The 19,962-nt window shown below is 36.4% G+C and overlaps 1 protein-coding gene across 18 annotated transcripts in view; it reads left to right on the top strand.

The window, feature by feature from the left end:
• RIMS2 (regulating synaptic membrane exocytosis 2) overlaps positions 1-19,962 on the top strand; it is a gene marked incomplete at both ends in the record, with an annotated part of 475,681 nt that overhangs the window by 269,727 nt on the left and 185,992 nt on the right. For 17 of the 18 annotated variants that reach the window (XM_084260505.1, XM_084260502.1, XM_084260507.1 and 14 more), the window contains 3 exons: positions 6,697-6,827; positions 9,618-9,789; positions 10,340-10,493. In XM_084260505.1, coding sequence (XP_084116631.1) covers positions 6,697-6,827; positions 9,618-9,789; positions 10,340-10,493 — 457 coding nt within the window. Of the gene's footprint in view, positions 1-6,696; positions 6,828-9,617; positions 9,790-10,339; positions 10,494-18,060; positions 18,088-19,962 lie in introns of all 18 variants that reach the window. The other variant, XM_084260491.1, reaches the window with a different exon arrangement.

Genomic DNA, 19,962 nt, shown 5'->3' with positions numbered 1-19,962 from the left:
AAAGCCCCATCCAAGCATCGGACACTGCCAGGGAGGTGGCAGCCACAGCTTCTCTAGGCAGCCTCTGCCACTGCCTTATGACCTTCATAGTACAGATTTTCTTCCTCATATATAATTGAAATCAGCCCTCTTTTAGTTTAAACCCATTACCCCTTGTCCAGTTTCTACATAAATCATCCATCTCCATCTTTTCTGTACTGGCAGGCTGCTCTAAGGTCTCCCTGGAGCCTTCTCTTGAGGCTGAACAAACCCAAAACTCTCAGCTTGTCTTAATAGGAGAGTTTCTCCAGCCCTCTCATCATCTTTATGGCCCTTCTCTGGACACTCTCCAACAGCTCCATGTCTTTCTTGTACTGGGGACCCCAGAGCTGGTCACAGTACTGCAGGGGGAGTCTCAAGAGCAGGGAGGAGGGACAGAATTACTTCCTCAACCACACTCCTTTTGATGCAACCCAGAACATGGTTGGTGTTCTGGGCTGCAAGCACACACTGCCAGCTCATTTTGAGCTTGACATCAATCAACACCCCCAAGTCCTTCTTCTCAGGGCTGCTCTCAGTCCATTCCCTGCCTAGCCTGTGTCTCTGCTTAGGATTGTGCTAACCCATGTGCAGGACCTTGCACTTACCTTTGTTGAACTTCTTGTGGTTCACATGGGCCCACTTCTCAAGCCTGTCAAGGTCTCTCTGGATGGCATCCCTTCCCTCAAGTGTGTTGACCGCACCACACAGCTTGGTGTTATTGGTGAACTTGCTGATGGTGCACTCGATCACACTGTTTGTGTCTCTGACAAAGATGTTAAACAGTGCTGGTCCCAGTACCAGCCCCTGAAGAACGCCACTTGTCACTGGTCTCCATTTGAACATTCAGTCATTGACCACAAAGAACTCAAACTTTTACTACCTTGGTAATATCTGTACAACTAGACTGAAAAAGAAAGTCCCCCATCAACCCACTTTTGGTAGGGTTGTTAGACAGTTTAAAGTGGGTCAATTTAAGACCTGTTTACAGTCCAGGCTGCAGTGAAGAACAAAACAAGGGCATTAGAAGTCATCCAGCAGCAGTGCAGAACTCTGGTTACTTTTTGGCATGAGAAATTAGCTAACTCAGAACTCTGAGCTGTTGTTTATGGTTGTCAGGAAGGATATCTTACATTGTGGGCTATGGTATAGTTGTGTCTGTAGATTTCCCTATGGTATAGTTGTGTCTGTAGATTTCCCTACAGGGAAAGGATAAGGATCTCCAAACATTTCTGTTTATACCTATTTTTTTCATTGCTCTCAACAGGAAATGCATATCTTTATTCTTGCTTGCATCTTCTTTACTTCTTAGTCTGAAATTGATCCTGTTTACTATATCTCCATAAGCTGAAGTCCAAAAAAAACCTGATTGCTGTAAGCACTTTTTAAAATAAAACAGGGTTTTAAATATTGTTTTTTCTTTTGCAACAACAGATTCTGCTGGTGTATCTCTTGTTTCAGAATAATGCGAGAAAGAAAGTAGTGTTTCAATTTCCAAATATTACACTAATAAACAGCTGTGTAGAAAAATTATAATGAACAAAAGAAGAAATATCTGGTCAGCTGTCTTTCTAATCCAGTGTTAAGTAGGCTGCGGTGGTAGAAATCAAGCTGCAGGGCAGGAAGCTTCTCCCAGTGGCACAAATTTTATCTAATTTACATGAGATTTATGAAGCAACCTTTATATAACAAATAAAGAAATAAAGTGCAGCAAAGAATGAAAAACTGCTGATGTTCTCTTTTTTAAAATCTGAAGTTATCACTTATGATCTGGTGTGCCTGTATGTGGTCTGTGCAAAACCACATTAGAATTACGTAGTTAAGCAAACAGTCGAGTATTCATGAGACAGGAGTGTCATAAGTGGCAATAATAATATCTGTGTATCCTAACTGATTCCCCTTATGCATATGTATTAGAGTACAGGTCTGAATTACATTACTTCTGTTCTAGAAACCTCACCTCAGTCCATGCTCTAAATAAAATTTCTAGTTAAGATGAGATCTAAAAGAAAAAGGATTAAATCTAGTAAACTGAATTTATGTCCTTAATTTATACAACTCAACTTATGGTAGCTTCAAAGAAGTCTGAGGTGCCTTGGGGAGGAGCTTAGACTTTTACAGTTGAAGGAAGAAAACAAGTGGCTCCATATCTGCAGTGAGTGATCCAGCCCAAATAAAGGACACCTATCCCTATTAAATCTGAAATTTAGGCTACTCCAGAGGGTGAGTTGATTCTCCAGAGGGAAGTGTTGTCTTCTCAGATTGCAGAGGACCAAACAGGAATACTAGGTACCTGCATACTCACCTAGGATGCAACACTAGCAGTCAGCATTTATATACTGTTCTGTGTGTAGACATCTGTGCTTTAAGCCCTGATTAGACTGAAGAGATTGAACCTGTATCTCAGAAAAGTGCCTTTACCATCAAGCTAATGCACATCTTTTTCTTCTCTGGAATATGAAGTCTCATCTGAAACTGAGATACTCTGCGGCTGGGAAGATAAGTGTGTTGTGATAGCAAAGAAAGCTTAGTTTTAGGGTAGGAGATTCCAGAATTGTTACCCAGAATGTATATTGATCTTGTATTACACCACTATTGGTTAAAAAACAGAAAGAATCCTATGTAGCTGGGACCAGACTGTCAACTCTGCTTCCCCTGATGGCTACCTTTATCACCTGACTGTAGAAGAGTTCTTGTTGCATCCTGCATAGCAGGTATTCTTACCTGGAAGCCTGTCTCAAGGAGTATAATGCCACTCTATGGATGACAGACCATTGCACAATTTCAGGAAACATTGAGTCTAGATGCCTGTTTTCCTGAATGTAGGTTACACAATGGGTGTTTAGTCAAGAATTACGTGCATATCTGCCTAGGGAAGGAAAGTACTGCAGGCGAGTGTGTGGCTTCCAGGACTTTGACGCTAAGTGGAAAGACCTTTAGAAAGCATTCATGTTGAATCACTATCTAAGTGAATTTTAGGTGGTTAACATCATAAATTATCTAGATAGACAAAAGCCTATTCAAGACTTTTTTACAGGTATTAGTCTCCACATTTAGCATCAGCCAGCATGGTTTTCCTGTGTTGTACATTATTTATTTATGTTCATGATGATGCATCATCGCTGTTTCGTAGGTGTTCTAAGCTTTTAAAAGCACCATTCCTGGATGTGTAAAAAACTGCTGAATGGGAGGCTTATAGATTCTGCTCTGTTAGTCAGCTGCTTAAGTCTTTCAGTGCTGAGCGTCCCTCCTTTACATTCTTGTGGGACTCATGCTGTGGATTGAATAATTGAATGTTCTTCACTTCTTGATGTTAGAAGTCTTTCCTGCATACTACTCAACAAAGCTCTAAAAGAAAAAAATCATTTAATCGTCGGCTTATCTGATATATATATGTGCTATCCCATGTTTATTTCACAACATAATTCTATATAATATTCTGTGAGGTGTGCTAGGACAGTCCTGCGTTTATTAAGAATTGAAAAACTATGATTAGAGTCTGAGACAGGTTCTGTCTAGGCATAATACACACCTCAGACTTCAATTCCAGTGGCTCCAGGGTCTCATGCCAAGGTCCCAGAGAAAGAAGAGCATGCAATTTATAAATACACTCTGAAATGCTTTAATGGATCCACCCTTCAATACCCACAAACACACTGGTGAAGAGGAAAGGATTGAATTCAGTCCTCCTGGACTGCACCTTGCTGTCCTAAATGGCTGCCCTTTCTCTCCTTGTGAATAGAAAAGATAAGCTTCTTGCAGCAAAATATCATTCCGTCTGAATATTCTCATAATAGTTAGGCACAGGGAAGTCAGAATTAGATCAGTCCTATTCCTAAACTCATTTTCCATGATCACTATGCTAGTCTAACTCTGTTTCTCAGTTTCCTTTCCAACTTCCTGCCTTGACTTGTTAGACTTTATTTCTGCCCAGTCTCTGTGCAATGTATTTTGCACAAGTTAGAGAATAACTGGTTCTTTTCTCACCTCATTCCATTTCTCTTGTTCAGTCTGTTTTTGCCCCTGTGTCCTTTGTGGTCCCTGACATTAGTAATTCCATTCTTCCTGTGTTTCACCAAGAAGGATCCCATATCCTTTCCCAGTAATTCTAAAGCAGTTTTTGATTTGTCCCCTTTTCCTTCTTCTAACCCCATGAGAATGCAATCCCATCCTCCTGTCCATGGGATTCTTTGTCCATTGTCTCAATCCCAGTTTCTTTCCTCATCTTTGCATCCAAGTCAAATGACTTCTTGGGTTACAAGTACCTGTGCTGTATATTGGAGCCCTAATAGTTTCAATACAGGAGAGAGAGAGATTCTGGGCATAATTCTGCCTTCTTGTCTTTCCTGTAACACGTCACATTACTGGGAATTACAGGAAAAATATGCACATTATGTACAAGTTTTTCCAAATTTTTATCAGAGCATTAAAAGAGAAGTAGAAGGTATAAGTCAATGCAAATGTTGAGTTCTTTTTCCAAAACACCAATGTTAGAAAATCTCAAAGAAATAATAAAGTCATAGAGCCACAGATAGGTTTCAGTTGAAAGGGACCTCAAAGTTACAACCCTCTGCCATGGGCAGGGACACCTTCCACTAGACCAGGCTTCCCAAAGCCCCATCCAACCTGGCCTTGAACACTGCCAGGGAGGGGGCAGCCACAGCTTCTCTGGGCAGCCTGTGCCAGTGCTTCACCACCTTCACACTACAGATTTTTTTCCTCATAACTAATCTGAATCTGCCCTGTTTAAGTTTAAATTGTGTCAGGTGATTTAGCTTTCTACTTAGTCATTCTCCAAACTTTTGGCTAAAGTTTTCCTGCAAAAATCCAGTCTGAAGCAAATATGGTGAAGACGTTTTTAGCCTGAAAGGGAATGAATAATTCTGGTTATATTTTTTGGCATCCATGTCTGGATTACCCTGTGATAGTGTCTGGACCATAAATAAATTGCATTCTGCTTAAGCAAGGATAATTTTCCCCCCAAAAAGCAGGAGGAGATTGTCTTCGCTGCTTCTCCCCTTGGAGTGTGGAACTAGCCATGTCTGTCCTTTGCTCAAGAACCCCGAGTAAACCTGTTTGTGGGTACATTCAGTGTCAGATAACATTGAAGTTGACTTGCGCTCAGTCAGCTTAATGTGCAGAGGTCTTTAAAGCTTTGCTTTGGATTTATACAGTTGGTGGAAAGATTTCTACTGGTGATCTGTATCTGGATGAAGATACTTAATGGTTCAGATAATTCTTAGTTTAGAAAAAATACTGACCAAGCCCCTTGCTTTGCAGGAATGTAGAGGCAGCATCTAGAAATCTCCAATTTATTGATGATCATTTCTCATACAGTTTTCTGCTTTAGTAGCCACAGGACCCTTTAGCTGTTGGTACCAGAAACCTATCAAATCAGTAGTGGGGCCAACAGTGTGATAACGGAGGATGGGTATCGTCCTCTTTTTAATATCTATTCAAATACCGCTGGTTGGTGGCTGCAGGACTTGTTACTCTAAAATAGTGGATAAGGAAGAAGTACACTGCTGCCACTGATTGAGTTGGCATTTTTTAGTGTAATCTCAGCTACTGAAGTGTGAGGAATGGCAGAAAGCTAAATCAGCCTCTTGGTGGTGGGTCAAAATCCTTGAGAATTGTATCAAGACCTGCATTTAAGTGACTGAAATACTGAAGATGAGGAGCTATGACAGCAGATGGAGACCCTGTCTCTGAAAGATGGGAGATGGGCTCTAAAAAAGTGTATCTTCCTTTGGTTGTTTACTTGAGCTAGGGTTCATTCATGCCTAAGGTGTGAAGTTGGGCATTATCCTTCTTGATTCCCTTAAGATCAGGCAGGGTCAGTGATTCCTTTAAACGTCCTAGCATGTCCTCTATCTCAGGCAAACTTCACATGAAGAAAGCCTCCTCTGTCAGCTGTAGTTAATGATACTGCAGTGGTACCAACATGTAGGGACTCCCTGACTAATTGGAAAGCTATTTTTTGTCCTAACTGCACTTTTTCCCCCTTCCATAGTGAGTCTTCTAAAGTAGGTATGTTCTCTGCTTGAATTATGTACTCGCAGCGGTAGTATTCAAACTGAAATGGCTAAATAGCAGCTACTAATGACTGTAGTAAAAGAGGCTAGCAGACCAAGTCTGTGGCTGATACTAATTTCTACTGATGAGTAATCACAGTTTTTGCCTTGTTGTTGCTGGGCTGGACTGCAAAGAGGGTTGGGCTATTGAGGCTCCCTCTTATCTGGAGGGCTTATATGATTTGAGCATGAGACTCTGCACCTTGAAAAAAATATTTAGTGATTTGAAATATTTATGGTCTTTCCAGCACATCAGGACATGAAAAGTTCATTCGTTCATTGTGCATAAACTCCTTAGAAATGTACATTTGTGAATACCATACATCACTAATGCAAGCAATACAATATCACTTCCAGGAGAGAATAAACCTAACCAGAGCACTAGGTGGAAAACAATTAGGATGAAATAATGAACTTATTGCACAGGGTTTTTAAAATAGAGGAACTCCTGTTACATATGGAAGCTAATATAGTATTAATTTATTTTTATGCGTAGAACATTATATCTTCTGTTTAAGTAACTGAATAAATAAAAGCTTATGTATGAAATTAATGCTACTTTGTTATGGAAATGAGTTCACTAATAAGTATTTTCTCATTACAGATAAAACTGTGGTATGACAAGGTTGGTCATCAGTTAATAGTGACAATATTGGGAGCAAAGGATCTTCCTTCAAGGGAAGATGGGAGGCCAAGGAATCCTTATGTTAAAATTTACTTTCTTCCAGACAGAAGGTAGGGTGAACACAACAACAGGGAACGTCTGTGTAAGAATTAGTCTGATACTCAGATGCTACACGGAGCTGAGTTTATTGGTCATACAGAAAAATCTTACAACTTGGAGTTTCTTTATTGAAAATGCTATTTAACAGCAGTGTGTCATTGAACACTAAACACAAACTCACCTTCATTGGATATTTTATTAAATACTGAAAAGGAAAGGAAAAGAAAACATTTATGATTGCATGGGGATCTGTTGTTTGCAAAGAATGCTGTTAGTGGTTTATAACACCTTTATTTCTTCCGACAGTTGTTCCTGTCTAGTGCAGAGAAAATGCTACAAATTTGGATTTCATGGTTTTCTGGAGTGATCAGTCCAGCAGTTTGGTTTGCCACAACTTTGCACAGCAAAGCAGGAGCAGGGTTGGCATCTGAAACCTGCAGGTTTCGTATCAAAGTATAAGTGAGTTAAGGCTGAAGGAGACTCAGTGGAGAATTCTGAGATGCACCATGAAAACTTTCCTCAAAACACGACACTGGTTTAATCTGGACTGGGATTATATATGCATTTAGGGAAAATTAAACTTTTGTAAGAACCTTTTTTTCTGAATATTTCTGTCATTTTTCAGTCCATTATTTTCTGCCATTTCCACTTAGGTGGTGGGAAGAACAGCGAAGGGGATGACGTGTTCCCCAGTCAATCTTTTTTAATTGATATTTGGTCAGATTTTGTCAGGAAAGGAACATGTTTTCACTTTGTAGGGTATCAACCAAATAATTCAAAGATTTCACCTAAATCAGTATCTAAAATAGTGACCACTTAATTGCTGAAGCTGTAGAATCGGATGTAACTTTACAGTTTGTATTTTACATCCTTCGTCTTTTGTAATATGTAAACTGGGAAGATGCTCGTTACCTTCAGAACCAATTGACTTCAACAGGAAGTGAAACTATTCACTATTTTGGAAGACACTGCTTTTTCACTTCCATTGTATTCTATGTGTTGACAAGACAATTTTCTGTGACTGTATAATTGTCTGTATCATTGATGAAAAAATTTTTGGATGGATTGTCTTGGACTCACCAAGATTCAAACTGTGGGCTAGAATCTTAGTTTATTCAAATTGCTGTAGTGTGTTTACTGAAGCTGGGCTAAACTGAGAATCAGGTCTGCTTAAATTAGCTTATCTGCAATTTCAAGATTATAAAGCTACCAAAAATGTCTGAGTTCAGAATGTTTTACATTGCAAGTTGTAATAATGGAAAATACAGAGAAAAATATTTAATTAAATATTTTCAAGTATACAAAAAATTGCATAACATGAAATTTTATTACGCTGTGCTGGTGTTTCTAATTTATATGAAGCATCCATCTATTATTATTATTATTATTATTATTATTATTATTATTATTATTATTATGTTTTCTATCACTTAAGTATCAGAAACTTGTCTTACTCTATTGTGAGTTTTTTCTGACATGCAAATTAGAGTGAAAGCTAGTAAGCAACAATATATTTCTTGTGCAGTAGAAAAAATGTGCTAGAAGTAAAATACGCTTAAATAAGTCAACCGTTTAATTAGATGAAGATAGTGAACTGTCTTTTGATTAAACAAATTCCATTGGAAAATCTTGTCCAATATAACAAATTTCAGTTCTCAAGGGTAAATAAATCTTTACTAAAATAGAAAAAAAATACATTCTTTGGTTTAACAGTGTGTCTAAAAAGATTATTTCTTATTTAATATTTTAATCCAGTTTCTTAAGTAACAGTTCAGGAATACAGTAACTATATTACAGTTTCAAGCGTTAGCAAATGGCCAGTATCTGCATTACCATACTAAAAAATTCGAGTGAATTAATACCACGGCTGCATTATGCAGCAATCAGCAGGTTTAAAATTAAGCATTGTTAAGAGAACTCTTGTCAGTATCCTCAGTAGACGGAGTGTGGGTGTTTGCCAGAGAAACTTGTTTCCATCAGAAAATACTAATTGTTTCAAGCAGAAATACTCTGCAAAACGCATTGGTTTCAAGAGCTCCCTGGAGCCAGAGCCAGGAGTTCCACAGTAGCCTTGCAAGGAAACCTCATAGGGCTCTGAAACGTAAGGCCACACTTACAGGCAAGATCTACCTTCAGTCAAGGTGCATCCTTTGGGTGACACAAAGGATTTTGGTAGCTTTTCTGAGAACGCTGTTCCTTCTGATGTTGCTGAAAAAAGACATGTAACTCATTCTTAGGGCTTCTGCTTTCCCAGCTGTGGAGCCCTCAGTCAGGACAACCCTCCAGAGAAGACCTTGCACTGCCCACAGCTTCCTGACCATTACTTTGTATAGGCCAGCTCCTCTGCTGGAGGACTGGAAGCTGGAACGAAACAACTGCCTGCCTTATCTTTGCTGTGCTCAATGTTGTCTGCATACATCTTCTACTGTTAGACTACATGTGATGGAAATCCTGTTTACAGCACTATAATTTATTTTATAAAATCATAGAATCATAGATATGCTATTTCCAAATATGTTATTTCCAAAGCCAACATATTAAAATGCTTCTGTTTTTCAGGGAAATTCTTAAAATTGGAAGGGGCATGTGAACTGGAAATCACTTCATTTTAGTTTTTAATATGCAGCTATTCTCAATGTATGTGCTGAATTGTATTTTATCATAAAGAACTAATCCTGCCATAGATTATAGTGCCTATAATATGACAAAATGTACTGCTGATTTAAGATTTCCTACTTTCCATTACATACTGCAGTATAAAAGTGTTTTGAATATTTTTAATATTTAGTTGTTTTTTGCAGTGATAAAAATAAAAGAAGAACAAAAACAGTAAAGAAAACATTGGAACCTAAGTGGAACCAGACATTCATTTATTCTCCAGTTCATCGGAGAGAGTTTAGAGAACGAATGTTAGAAATAACTCTTTGGGACCAAGCACGAGTTCGAGAGGAAGAAAGTGAATTTTTAGGAGAGGTATACAATTATTGGTAGCTATACATATACAGTAGCTCACATATTCATTCATGATAGTTTTGGGGAAAAAAAATTAAATACAGCAACCCAAAGCTGTTTTAAATTGTTGTATTTGTCCTTATTTCACATAGCAGTAAACAAATAATGTTCTCACTTACTTACTACATAGTAGTGATGTCTTTCTGATTTTCTTTTGTTTGAGTAACATCATTTACATAGTTTCTCGATTTCTTTTAGAATTGTTCCTTAAAATCCATATTATCTGTAGTTGTATTTAAAAAAAATGTTGGAATGTTGCTGACTAACTTGCTACAAGATATTTAAATGCTGTAAAAGTTATGATAAGGTAATAAAGGTTTTGTGAAAGATTTTTGGTATATTTAGTGTTATAAAAGGCACAAGAACTCCGTGCATATTAAATGCAAGTCTTTTATCAAACTTCAAAGTCCTTAACAGTAGAGAAGAATAGAATAAAATTTTTGAACATGCCTATTTTAAAATGTTCTGTTATGTAATGCTTTCCTACTTTTAACCATTTTTTCTTTTGTAGATTCTTATTGAGTTAGAGACGGCATTACTAGATGATGAACCTCATTGGTACAAACTCCAAACGCATGATGTCTCTTCATTGCCACTTCCCCATCCCTCACCATATTTGCCACGTAGACAACTCCATGGCGAGAGTCCCACAAGGAGGTTACAAAGTAGGTTCTTAGTTCTACAAACTGTGTGTAGTTAATTTGAATTAATGTGCAAAGTGTGTTAAATTCTTGTAGATACAAAGCTGACAGAATTTGTGTGTTCATTTGTAGCTGTTATGAATTAGGTCATTTATGGACACTGGTTGGAGTCTGATTTGCCATACACATGGTAGTACTAAAAACTGAGCAATGTAGCAGTTCTCTGTTATAAAACTACCTAGTTCAGATCCTGAGATTGAGTGAATTACCTTGGTCATTTGCAGTGTGCTGTTTTTATCTTGAAGTCCAATCTCCTATAGTGTGTTTATCATTTCATTGTTTAACCAAAAGTGAATGTACAGAACCTTTCTCTTTACCTCATACTTCTGAAAGATAAAGTGACCTGTATGTAACATCATATGGGCCTAAATTAATACCATGGCCTGTTGCCTTACTTGGATACTATTTTATGTGGTTACATGGATTTTATGTGGTTACATAGATTTACTCCTAAAATTCTGTTTTGTAGAGTTTTGTATACAGATCTGCAGTTGATATTAAAAAACAGATTATATACAGTGTGCTAAAAAATAGATACAAAAGAATAAGACAGTAAGGAGTAAAAACCTATTTTCTGAATACCGAGGTTTTTCTCTAGTTTAAGTGCTTGGTACTGTCAGTTATTTAATGCTATTCTTCACTGAATTAACTTTACAAAATGCCAGTTGACACTGATATAAAAAAACCCTAAACCCCAACAAACCAACAAATATTTCTAAGAATTCTTTGGGCTTTATGAGTTGTTGTATGTGAGCTTGTGTGTGCATCCGTTACACACAAATTCACAGAAACTTATGCGTACGTAGTCATGCAAACAAGCTTGGATATTTTATATGATCTATATGGATTTTCTATTAAATAATCTCTTGTATGTGTGTATTTCAAGTAGTAGACAGTTTTTGTGTCTGTGCACTGAGTGTTGTAAAGGATTAAAATGCTCCATATCATAATATTCTGAGATAGATAAGTTAACGGAGTTACAGTGCAGAGCCTTCAAACTGTAAGGTTATGCTTATCCACGAAAGGAGGAAAGAAAAAATAGTTAACAGGTAAGGAGTTCTGTTCCAATTGAATCCTCTTCAGCCTTCCCAGGTAGCCTGACTGTTGCTAAAGTAAAGTTTAAAAATTATTTTTCTTCCATATTTTCTGCCATCTTGTAACATATTAAGTTAAATTTTCCCTGCAAAATTATTTTTTAAGACTAGCTGGACATTTCAGTATCTGTTTGCATGTGAACTTAGTGAAACTGTGGTTTACAGGAAATACTCAGTCCTGCAAATGAATCCTGTTTGTTTATAGTAATTCCTGTCTGTGCCACAAATAACTGTCATTGAGAATGAATAAAACAGTAACTTCTCTATTTTGCAAAAGATTGTAGTAAAGTTGGACTAAAGGTCTGTTGAGTGATATTGGCTAAAAATTTGAAAGCTTTTTTTAATACTAATCATACAAATTGTACTACAAATACCAGTGTGAATACGAGTACTAATACTAATAATGTCGTCTGTTGAACAATTTTATATGTCTGTCTGGAAGTGCAGAGGGAAGTACTTATAAAAACTTTTGGTTTGGTAAAACACTAAGATTTGGTGTAGAAGTCCTGCTTTTTAATGAAGATAATTTAGCCTGACTTTCCAGAGTGGTACTTTGACAACCTTAGGTTCTAAATCTTCAGCCAAATAAGCATTTTCAGAGGTTCACTGTGATTGCTGGATAGCTCACATGCTCTCCCAATAAAGTTTCTATTTCTATTCCTACTGAGATCGGGGTCCCATAAAAGATTTCTTCTAGTGTCCTGGGAATATAAGCACTTCTTGATGCCTTGTGTGCCATAAATCATTTTCAGTTTAAGCAGTTTTACATGTACAGAGAACAAGGTCTTTCTGAAATCTGCCCCCCTCCAACCTCCTTTTTGGGGACTGGAAAGGCATCCAAATGGAAATTTAGTATCTGGTCAGAGTTCTGCAATAGTAGAAGTATCCATCTAGCAATGAAAAAGAATACTTTTTTAAAAAAATCATGTCACACTTCTTAAATGGAAATAAAAGTAATTCATGCTGGAATATCCTACTGGAGATATCAGGAGCTCAGCTGGGCAAGTCTGTCAGTAATGCAGTATAAGTTGGCCAAGCCTGAAACAGCTATTGCACCAGACGACCCCCCAAAATCCCTTTTGACCTAAACATCATTATGTATGAATCTCTTTTTTTGTATTTTTCAATAGCATCTCTTGCATATGATGAAACAGAAGATGTTATCCAGTGACATATGATATGAAAAATATTTCCAGAATCAAGCCAAGGCATGTCTAGCAAGTTCAACTATCTTCTTCAAAGCACATCTTTGAACCCTTACAGTGCTGCTGCACAGGAGACTAATTTCTGTTTCTGGGGCTGCAAAATCTGAGCAATTCAGTCCTCCCACCTTTCGTTCATTTCTGTGATGCCTCTATTTATAGAATTAGTGAGCACAAAATGAAGTACTTTATTGCATACCCCCCAGAAATTGTTAGTGTGAGAAATAACAAGAGAAAGATTTTGAATTACAAGGTTGGTTGTTGTTTGTGTAAATACAAATCTACACATCTTAGCTTTCTTGTCTTCATGATTGCCAAGTAGCTATACATACATATATTTGAAGACAATATTTGAAGACAATACTTAAATGTTATTCTCTGAAGTGAGTTTAAAAGAACCACCTACACTTACCACTTACTTCTTTTCTCTTTTTAATATCACTGCATTGAAGTGTTCCTGAAGAAGAGGAGACTGTCAGCCCCGAAGACTGAACTCCTATATTTACATATAGCCAGTAGCAAAGTGCAAGCTTCCCACAGAGTCCCATATGCCATTTGTTTGGGGTTTTTTAGGAACCCAATATCTGAAGCAGTAGATTAGTTTCTACCTATGTTTATCTCTCACTTTCTTTGGGCACTATGTTGTGGTACAGACTGATCTAAGCCCGCTGTCCGCTTTCTCTTGCCCAGTCCTTTGATCCATAAAATGTATTAACTTCCTAGTTAATGATGAAGGATCATTACCATGCTTTTTCCTTAGTATTTGTAAAGACAACTACTTAGAAGCAGGAACTAATATAGAACATAGAATTATGCCTAATTTTTATCCAGTGAGAATATTTAAGGTCATGAGCAGGTCTGTTTGCCTTATTGTGCTGAACTTTTGAAGTGAATTGCTAAACTAGCTTCATTTTCTCTAACTTAAAATCATCCCTACATTAAAAATTCCATACAGCATTTACTAGAATTACAAGCTGAAGTTCTTTTAATATTGCCCACAAAAAGAGATTGTGAACAGAAAATTAAAGATTATTTTTAAAAAGATTTGGGAATTCCTGTTGTTGGTTAGGACACAATATTACTGCTCCATCTCACTTTAGGTAAGAGGCTTACTACAGATTATATCGAAAATTGAATGTGGTTTGAATGTTATAGTTGTTAGGATCAATGGGATGGAAGTTATTGTTAGCGTTCCTGTTTATTGAGAACTGATACAGAAGTCAAGCGGGATTTATGCCTGGTGATTACAAATGAAGTATTACTTCCTCTCCATGTAGCCCAGAATACAGAGATAGCAAACACCAAATTGGATCTGAGATATTCTTATTTGGTCTTTTATAGTTATATGCATGTAATGTGTGCATTTGTGCAGTATGAGCTGGTACTGTTCAGTCGGTTTGTTGTGTATTCAGAAGAACAATTATTTTTAGTCTTGAGTTTGAAATTCTTTTAGAGCAGGGTTGGTTGTTTTTAATTCAAATAAGAATTTCCCAATTACTTAAGACTAAAAAGTAACTGACACTTGTTTTCTAAGTCAGATTTTGCAGCTTTAAAATCAAGCTGCCTGAATTATTAATCTGCAGACCACAGAGAGTGAGTGTATGGCGTGGATAAAAGCTAAATGCACAAGCAAGAAATATGGATTTAACAGTACAACCAGACATTTTCAGGTCTCTAGTTGCAGCATAAATCTGTACGGCAGTGAAAGAGGAGAGCTTTTAATTGCCATGAGAATGCACTTTATGGTTTGAAAAAGAAAAAATTATGTTTTATATTTTGAGGAAAAGTAGTAAAGCTATCTGAGATAAACTCTGCTGAAAATAAGGTCTAAGAGATTTTAGAAATGATAGTGTTTGGAAATCAACATGGAGAAGTCCAAAATCATGGATTAAGTTGTAGTTTTTCAAGAAATGAATACCAGAAAAATCAGTCAGGATTAAAATAACTAAATAAATTGACTGTGAAGTAGTGTTATTTTTAAGGGAATATCAAGTTTCATTACTTCTAGAATTAAAGTAATTGGTGACTCCATTCACTGAGTTTCATGATTCTTAAGGCACACAAAAACATCAAGAGGGAGAGAAATTACAGTAATGAGTATGTAAACTGGAGGGACAAAAATTGAGTATAGTTACGTTCTACAATAAAAGCCTGCATATAACACAAAAATAACTGCATATAATATTCCTTTTCTGAGTGTTATTAGTTAATTCCTGGGTATAAAATACCTAAGGCAAGTGTTCTGAATCCCATGAAAAGTTTTTTTTCATCTTCTTTTACTAGCTTTGCATATTTTCCTGAGTCAGACTGGGGTACTGCTGAAACTTTAACACGCTAAAATTATTAGATCTGACTAGCAAACTGAGAGACTGAATTCACAAATAAAGGACCCCTTTGTTCATTTAAAAAGAACACCTTTAGATCGACTTGTCATTGCTGGGTGCTGATGGTGGGGTTTTCTGTAAGTTTTGTGACTACCGTCAAATCAAATGAGTTGAATGTTATAACTGCTAATGCCATTATTTAGATGTAAACCTTTTAATTCTGTATTGTAGAACATTGTGATACACTTGGTAGTACGAAAATCATTAAAGTTTAATAATAATGAATTACAATGTATCGGAAACTTTACCCAGTGACATCTGAGCCCCTGCATTTCAAACCACAGTCTTCCAATGAAAGCAGTTGTCTTTCTTGGAATGATGGAGTCTTATTTTACTGCAGAATCAAGATCTTGCTGTCTCACCAATTTCCTTTTAGTTTATTGTGAATATGGTAAGTTGGTATGATAATTTTAAATCAATGTCACTGTGTGTTGCTTGAGAGAATTCTAGTAATGCTGTTCACTAGTAGGTGAGCCAGTTGTACTTAATGGAAACACACATCAGAGACTTTTTTCAAATTATAATATGGAGCATTTTATGGTCAGTGGCACAGGCTATGAAAGATTGAATGTATTATAAGAATTACACCCTAGAGAGCAAGAATAACTCTTACTTCTCTCTTTCATGCTTCTTCCTTAATTTTTCTTTCTTTTATCGAGCACAGGCCTTGGGCATGTTATCTTTGTTTGCATGCATTGATGTTTTGTGCATAGAATATGGATATATATATATAGCAATATTGTATTTATTATACACCTATGATTTGTTATACTTCTCTTACATCTATAGTTTATTAAATACTTTAATTAAAAGGTATTTAACATGATACAGGGGTGTCTGAAAAGGCCTTAAACTATAAAAATATTTTCCTTTTTCCTAAGAAAAGAAATTTGGTTTAGATGTTAATTCTGTGCTGTTTAAAGATTTAAAAATAAGCTTTAGTAAATTTCAATTAAACTACAAAAATACTTAAAATCCTGTTTTGGGGCAGTTCAATGGAATATGGTTATTTGTAAATTTGCTGTTCTGGTTATGTGATAGAATCATATTATTAATCTATCCTGTCATGTAATGATGACAGAAAAGCGATGTTCTTTGTTAACATAACTCAGTGGACAGGATAATCTTGGAAATAATCTTAATAAATAGCAAGTCAAGTGACCTTTAAAAAGATTCTAAAAGGTATAGGTCCATACAGTAGCTTTCTTTTCTGGCTAAAGGTAGTGTCTTGAGTTTTTTCAATTGTTGAAGCATACTAAACTAGCATGTAACAATATGATGGTTCTGAAAAAAATTTTAGATGGGTTTAATAGTACCATGATTTTTTTCTTTCTGTATTGTAGACACAGGGAAACAAACTATTTACATAGTCCTCACTGCTATTATGTTCTTAGTATTTTTATATTCTTGTGCTCTTCAAGAAGCTCTACCCTTTTACAAGTATTTCGCAAAGATATTTTAGAAATATCTGTATCTGTAGTTTTGAATGATATAAATAATTTATAGACTGTTTTAATTTATTTTTAATTTTTTTTTTCTTTTTGGGTGATACTCTTGAACATTCGGACATTTTCTGATGTTGCTGGAGTAAACTAGAATACTTCTCAGACTCCATTTGTCCTAATTTTATTGTCAATTTCTCATTAAATTCATAACTAGAAGAGATTAGTACCAAGGAATACAAATATTAGAGAAGTTATGCACTAAAGCTGACATTCAGAAGTTTGTAAATGATGCTGAACTCCCCACCACCCCCACCCCCCAATTATTCACCTTGAAATTATATGGCCTAATGGAATTCTGGAGCTGGGCCACAAGAATTGATTATGATTATCAAGAAACCCAGTGTGAAGAAGTAAAGAGTTAGAATTCATAAGTAGTAGATGCTTTAGTGCTCTGATATGCATGTTAAAATAGTTAGTGCCTGGATGTCAGATAAAAGCGTGACTTGCCAGAAGGTACCTAGTCATCCAGGGAATTCTTAACAGCACCAGTTGGCAAGAAGTTTTAAATTTTCTTTTTTGCTCTAACACTGTCATATCTTGTCATCTGAGGCGCATCATTTACTGGTGGATTGGTGCTCTTTAAGACAGTGTCTGTGAGCTGTTCAGCTGTAAGGAATAAAAACATTCATAATGTCTTGCTAATGGCAAGGTACTGTTGATGTTATTCTGACTTCCTGGCTTCTTCATATTACCTTGTGGAAATCACATTTACAAAATATATAAACCAGCCAGGCTTAAGGAATGCAAACAATGAATCAGATATTTCAAGTATTTAATCAGGACTCTCAAATTCACTGGTAACAATGATATATAGATAAGGTATTCATGTATGTCCATATTAACCATATCAAGACCTAGCTGGAGACAGAAGATTGGAACATCACTTCTGAATCTGTTAAATTCAAAGTAGTATTCAGAGCTACATCTCAGGAAAGGTCTGCTAATAACTTCCTGCTGAGGTGCCAATGGCACGGTGCAATTATTTTAAGGGTAGCAACCCATATTGTATGCCTAGTTAAATATACATTTTTCCCTTAAAAACCTAAACCCTTGCTTATAGCAAATGTGTAGCTGTATTTCAAAATTGGAAATGACTATAACAGCTCTACTAGGCCTCTTTGACTACTGAATATAAATGTTGGTCCTAAAGTAATTGGCATTTTTGTGGTTTAATTTCTCCTAGCTGCTTGAGTGTTATTGTTAGGAATAAATGTGGCTTACAATATACAATTCTTTAGTCTCCAGCAGCAATTATAATGGAGTTTAAGGTTCTAACCATCCCTGTTACATGTATTGATTCATGTATTTTTCCCTGACACTACTTCATTTCAATATTTGTTTTCCAGATAAAGGCTTATATTCATATAATTCAGGTAAATTTTCAGCATGCCAGAAATGCTTATTGCTTCCATATACATGCAAAATATTATTTGGTATTTTATTGATGTGCTTTTGCTACCTATTGTGCAGATGCTAAATTGCTTGAATGTTCCTCGGCTTTTCTTGTCTGCTTTCCAGTCATAGGACTTTTGTTGGCTTTATTTCTCTATTCTTAACATCTCAGTATTGATAATGGAGCAGTATTGTAACACTATACTTGCTTTGCCTGCCTTTATTTTAGGTAGAGCTTTGGTAGGTAAACTGTAGTGGGCTTTATATATAATACTATATATATAAACTATGCTAGGAAAATGCTATTTTGCTTAAGCTGTATTAAAAGGAACACTTGTATTGCGGCTACTTGAGAACTACTGTATTTTTAGAATACAGATGTGGGGTAAGTGAAGTGCTGGAAAAAGCAGTATTTATACTGATACATATTTTTACAGTTTCATATTGATTTAAATCCCCAGTTTCAAAGTCAGTTGCTATATCTGAGAAATTCACCTTAATTAAATATAAATAAATGAATAATGTACAGTTATTACAAGCTTAAATTTTGTAGTGCATTTCATGTGGGACTTTTTGCAGTTCCAGCAGTTTTAATTATGGGAATCTCTTTGAGAATTGGTTCATCTAATTATCTTTTAGTTATGTTTAAAAAATGAGACGCACTTTATCAAGAAAATAGATACAATACGATGGTTGAGGGAAACAAAAAACCCCACAGGATGTTTTTTAGGGTAGTACTAATAACACCCCAATTCTGTTACATCTACCTTTAGTTTCCCATGTTTCTTCAGTTCTCTTCTAAAGTAATCCCACATTCTTCTCATATTTTACAATACCTTCGCATCGGAGGAAACCATTTGCTATGGCAACTGTGGACTTGTGCACAGTGAGGATTAGCCACAGATTTTAGCCTGATAGCTTTTTTTCATTAACATCTTCTGATTCATATCATTCTCTTCTTTCCAGCAACCATTTTCAAAGACCTGTAAAAACTTAATTAAATTTGGTATTTCTACCCCTCTGACAATGTAGATTAAATTAGTAAAAAACTCCACTACTGCTATTTGCAGGAGGATAAAGTGACAGATTGACATGGAGACAGCAGGACTGCATAAGAAATTAACTCACACCAAGAACCCGGAGGCACACACTGGATGAGCATGAGAGCGAATTCTTAAGACAGTTGTTGTTAGACTGACTTTACGGTCAGCTCGGAACACAGAACAATTACAGGCAATGCTAGGCTGCTTTAAGTGATTGTGAAGGCCTTCTGGGAGCTTCAGGGAAGGAGCTCATGAGCATGCTTCACTACCCTCTGTTCCCCCAAGGAGCCACAAAGCCTTGTAGAAGCTTCCTGCATTGCAAGGGGCAGGATCTGCAGTTCAGGAGCTCAGTCTGCTTTCTTTTTCCTTTTTGATTTTCCATTAGAAAAACAGAATTTCAGAGACCTAAATTTGACACTTCCTTCTGTATTTAAGCTGACTCAATTTTATTTTTAATGCTATCCCTTTAGTCAGTTCTGCCAACTATATTGGTTGGTTGTGGAGGCTTTAATAGAGTTTTGAACCTTAGGCGCTGATCTTTTCTTGAGGCCTGCATGAGTGATATCAATGGGCAATATATGAAGCACAGAAGGCATTATATCTTGCATTGCTTCCTCTGTATATTAATAATAGTGGAGCACAGCTCTGTGCCAACTTCAGTTGTCACGCTGAAGCCAGCAGATTTTTCAGAATTCTCCACAGATTTAAGTTGCCTTGCAAGAAAACATTTTTTATTTTACATGGTTTATTCATCTGGAAGAATATGGCTATGGAGAGAAATGTGATTCTGTCAAAGTAGACTAGACTAGACTA

Source organism: Gallinula chloropus (assembly GCF_964237585.1).
Source record: "Gallinula chloropus genome assembly, chromosome: 2".
NCBI classification, from domain to species: Eukaryota; Metazoa; Chordata; class Aves; order Gruiformes; family Rallidae; genus Gallinula; species Gallinula chloropus.
The sequence above is the reverse complement of the archived record's forward strand: the minus strand, read 5'-3'. Positions and strand labels throughout refer to the sequence as shown.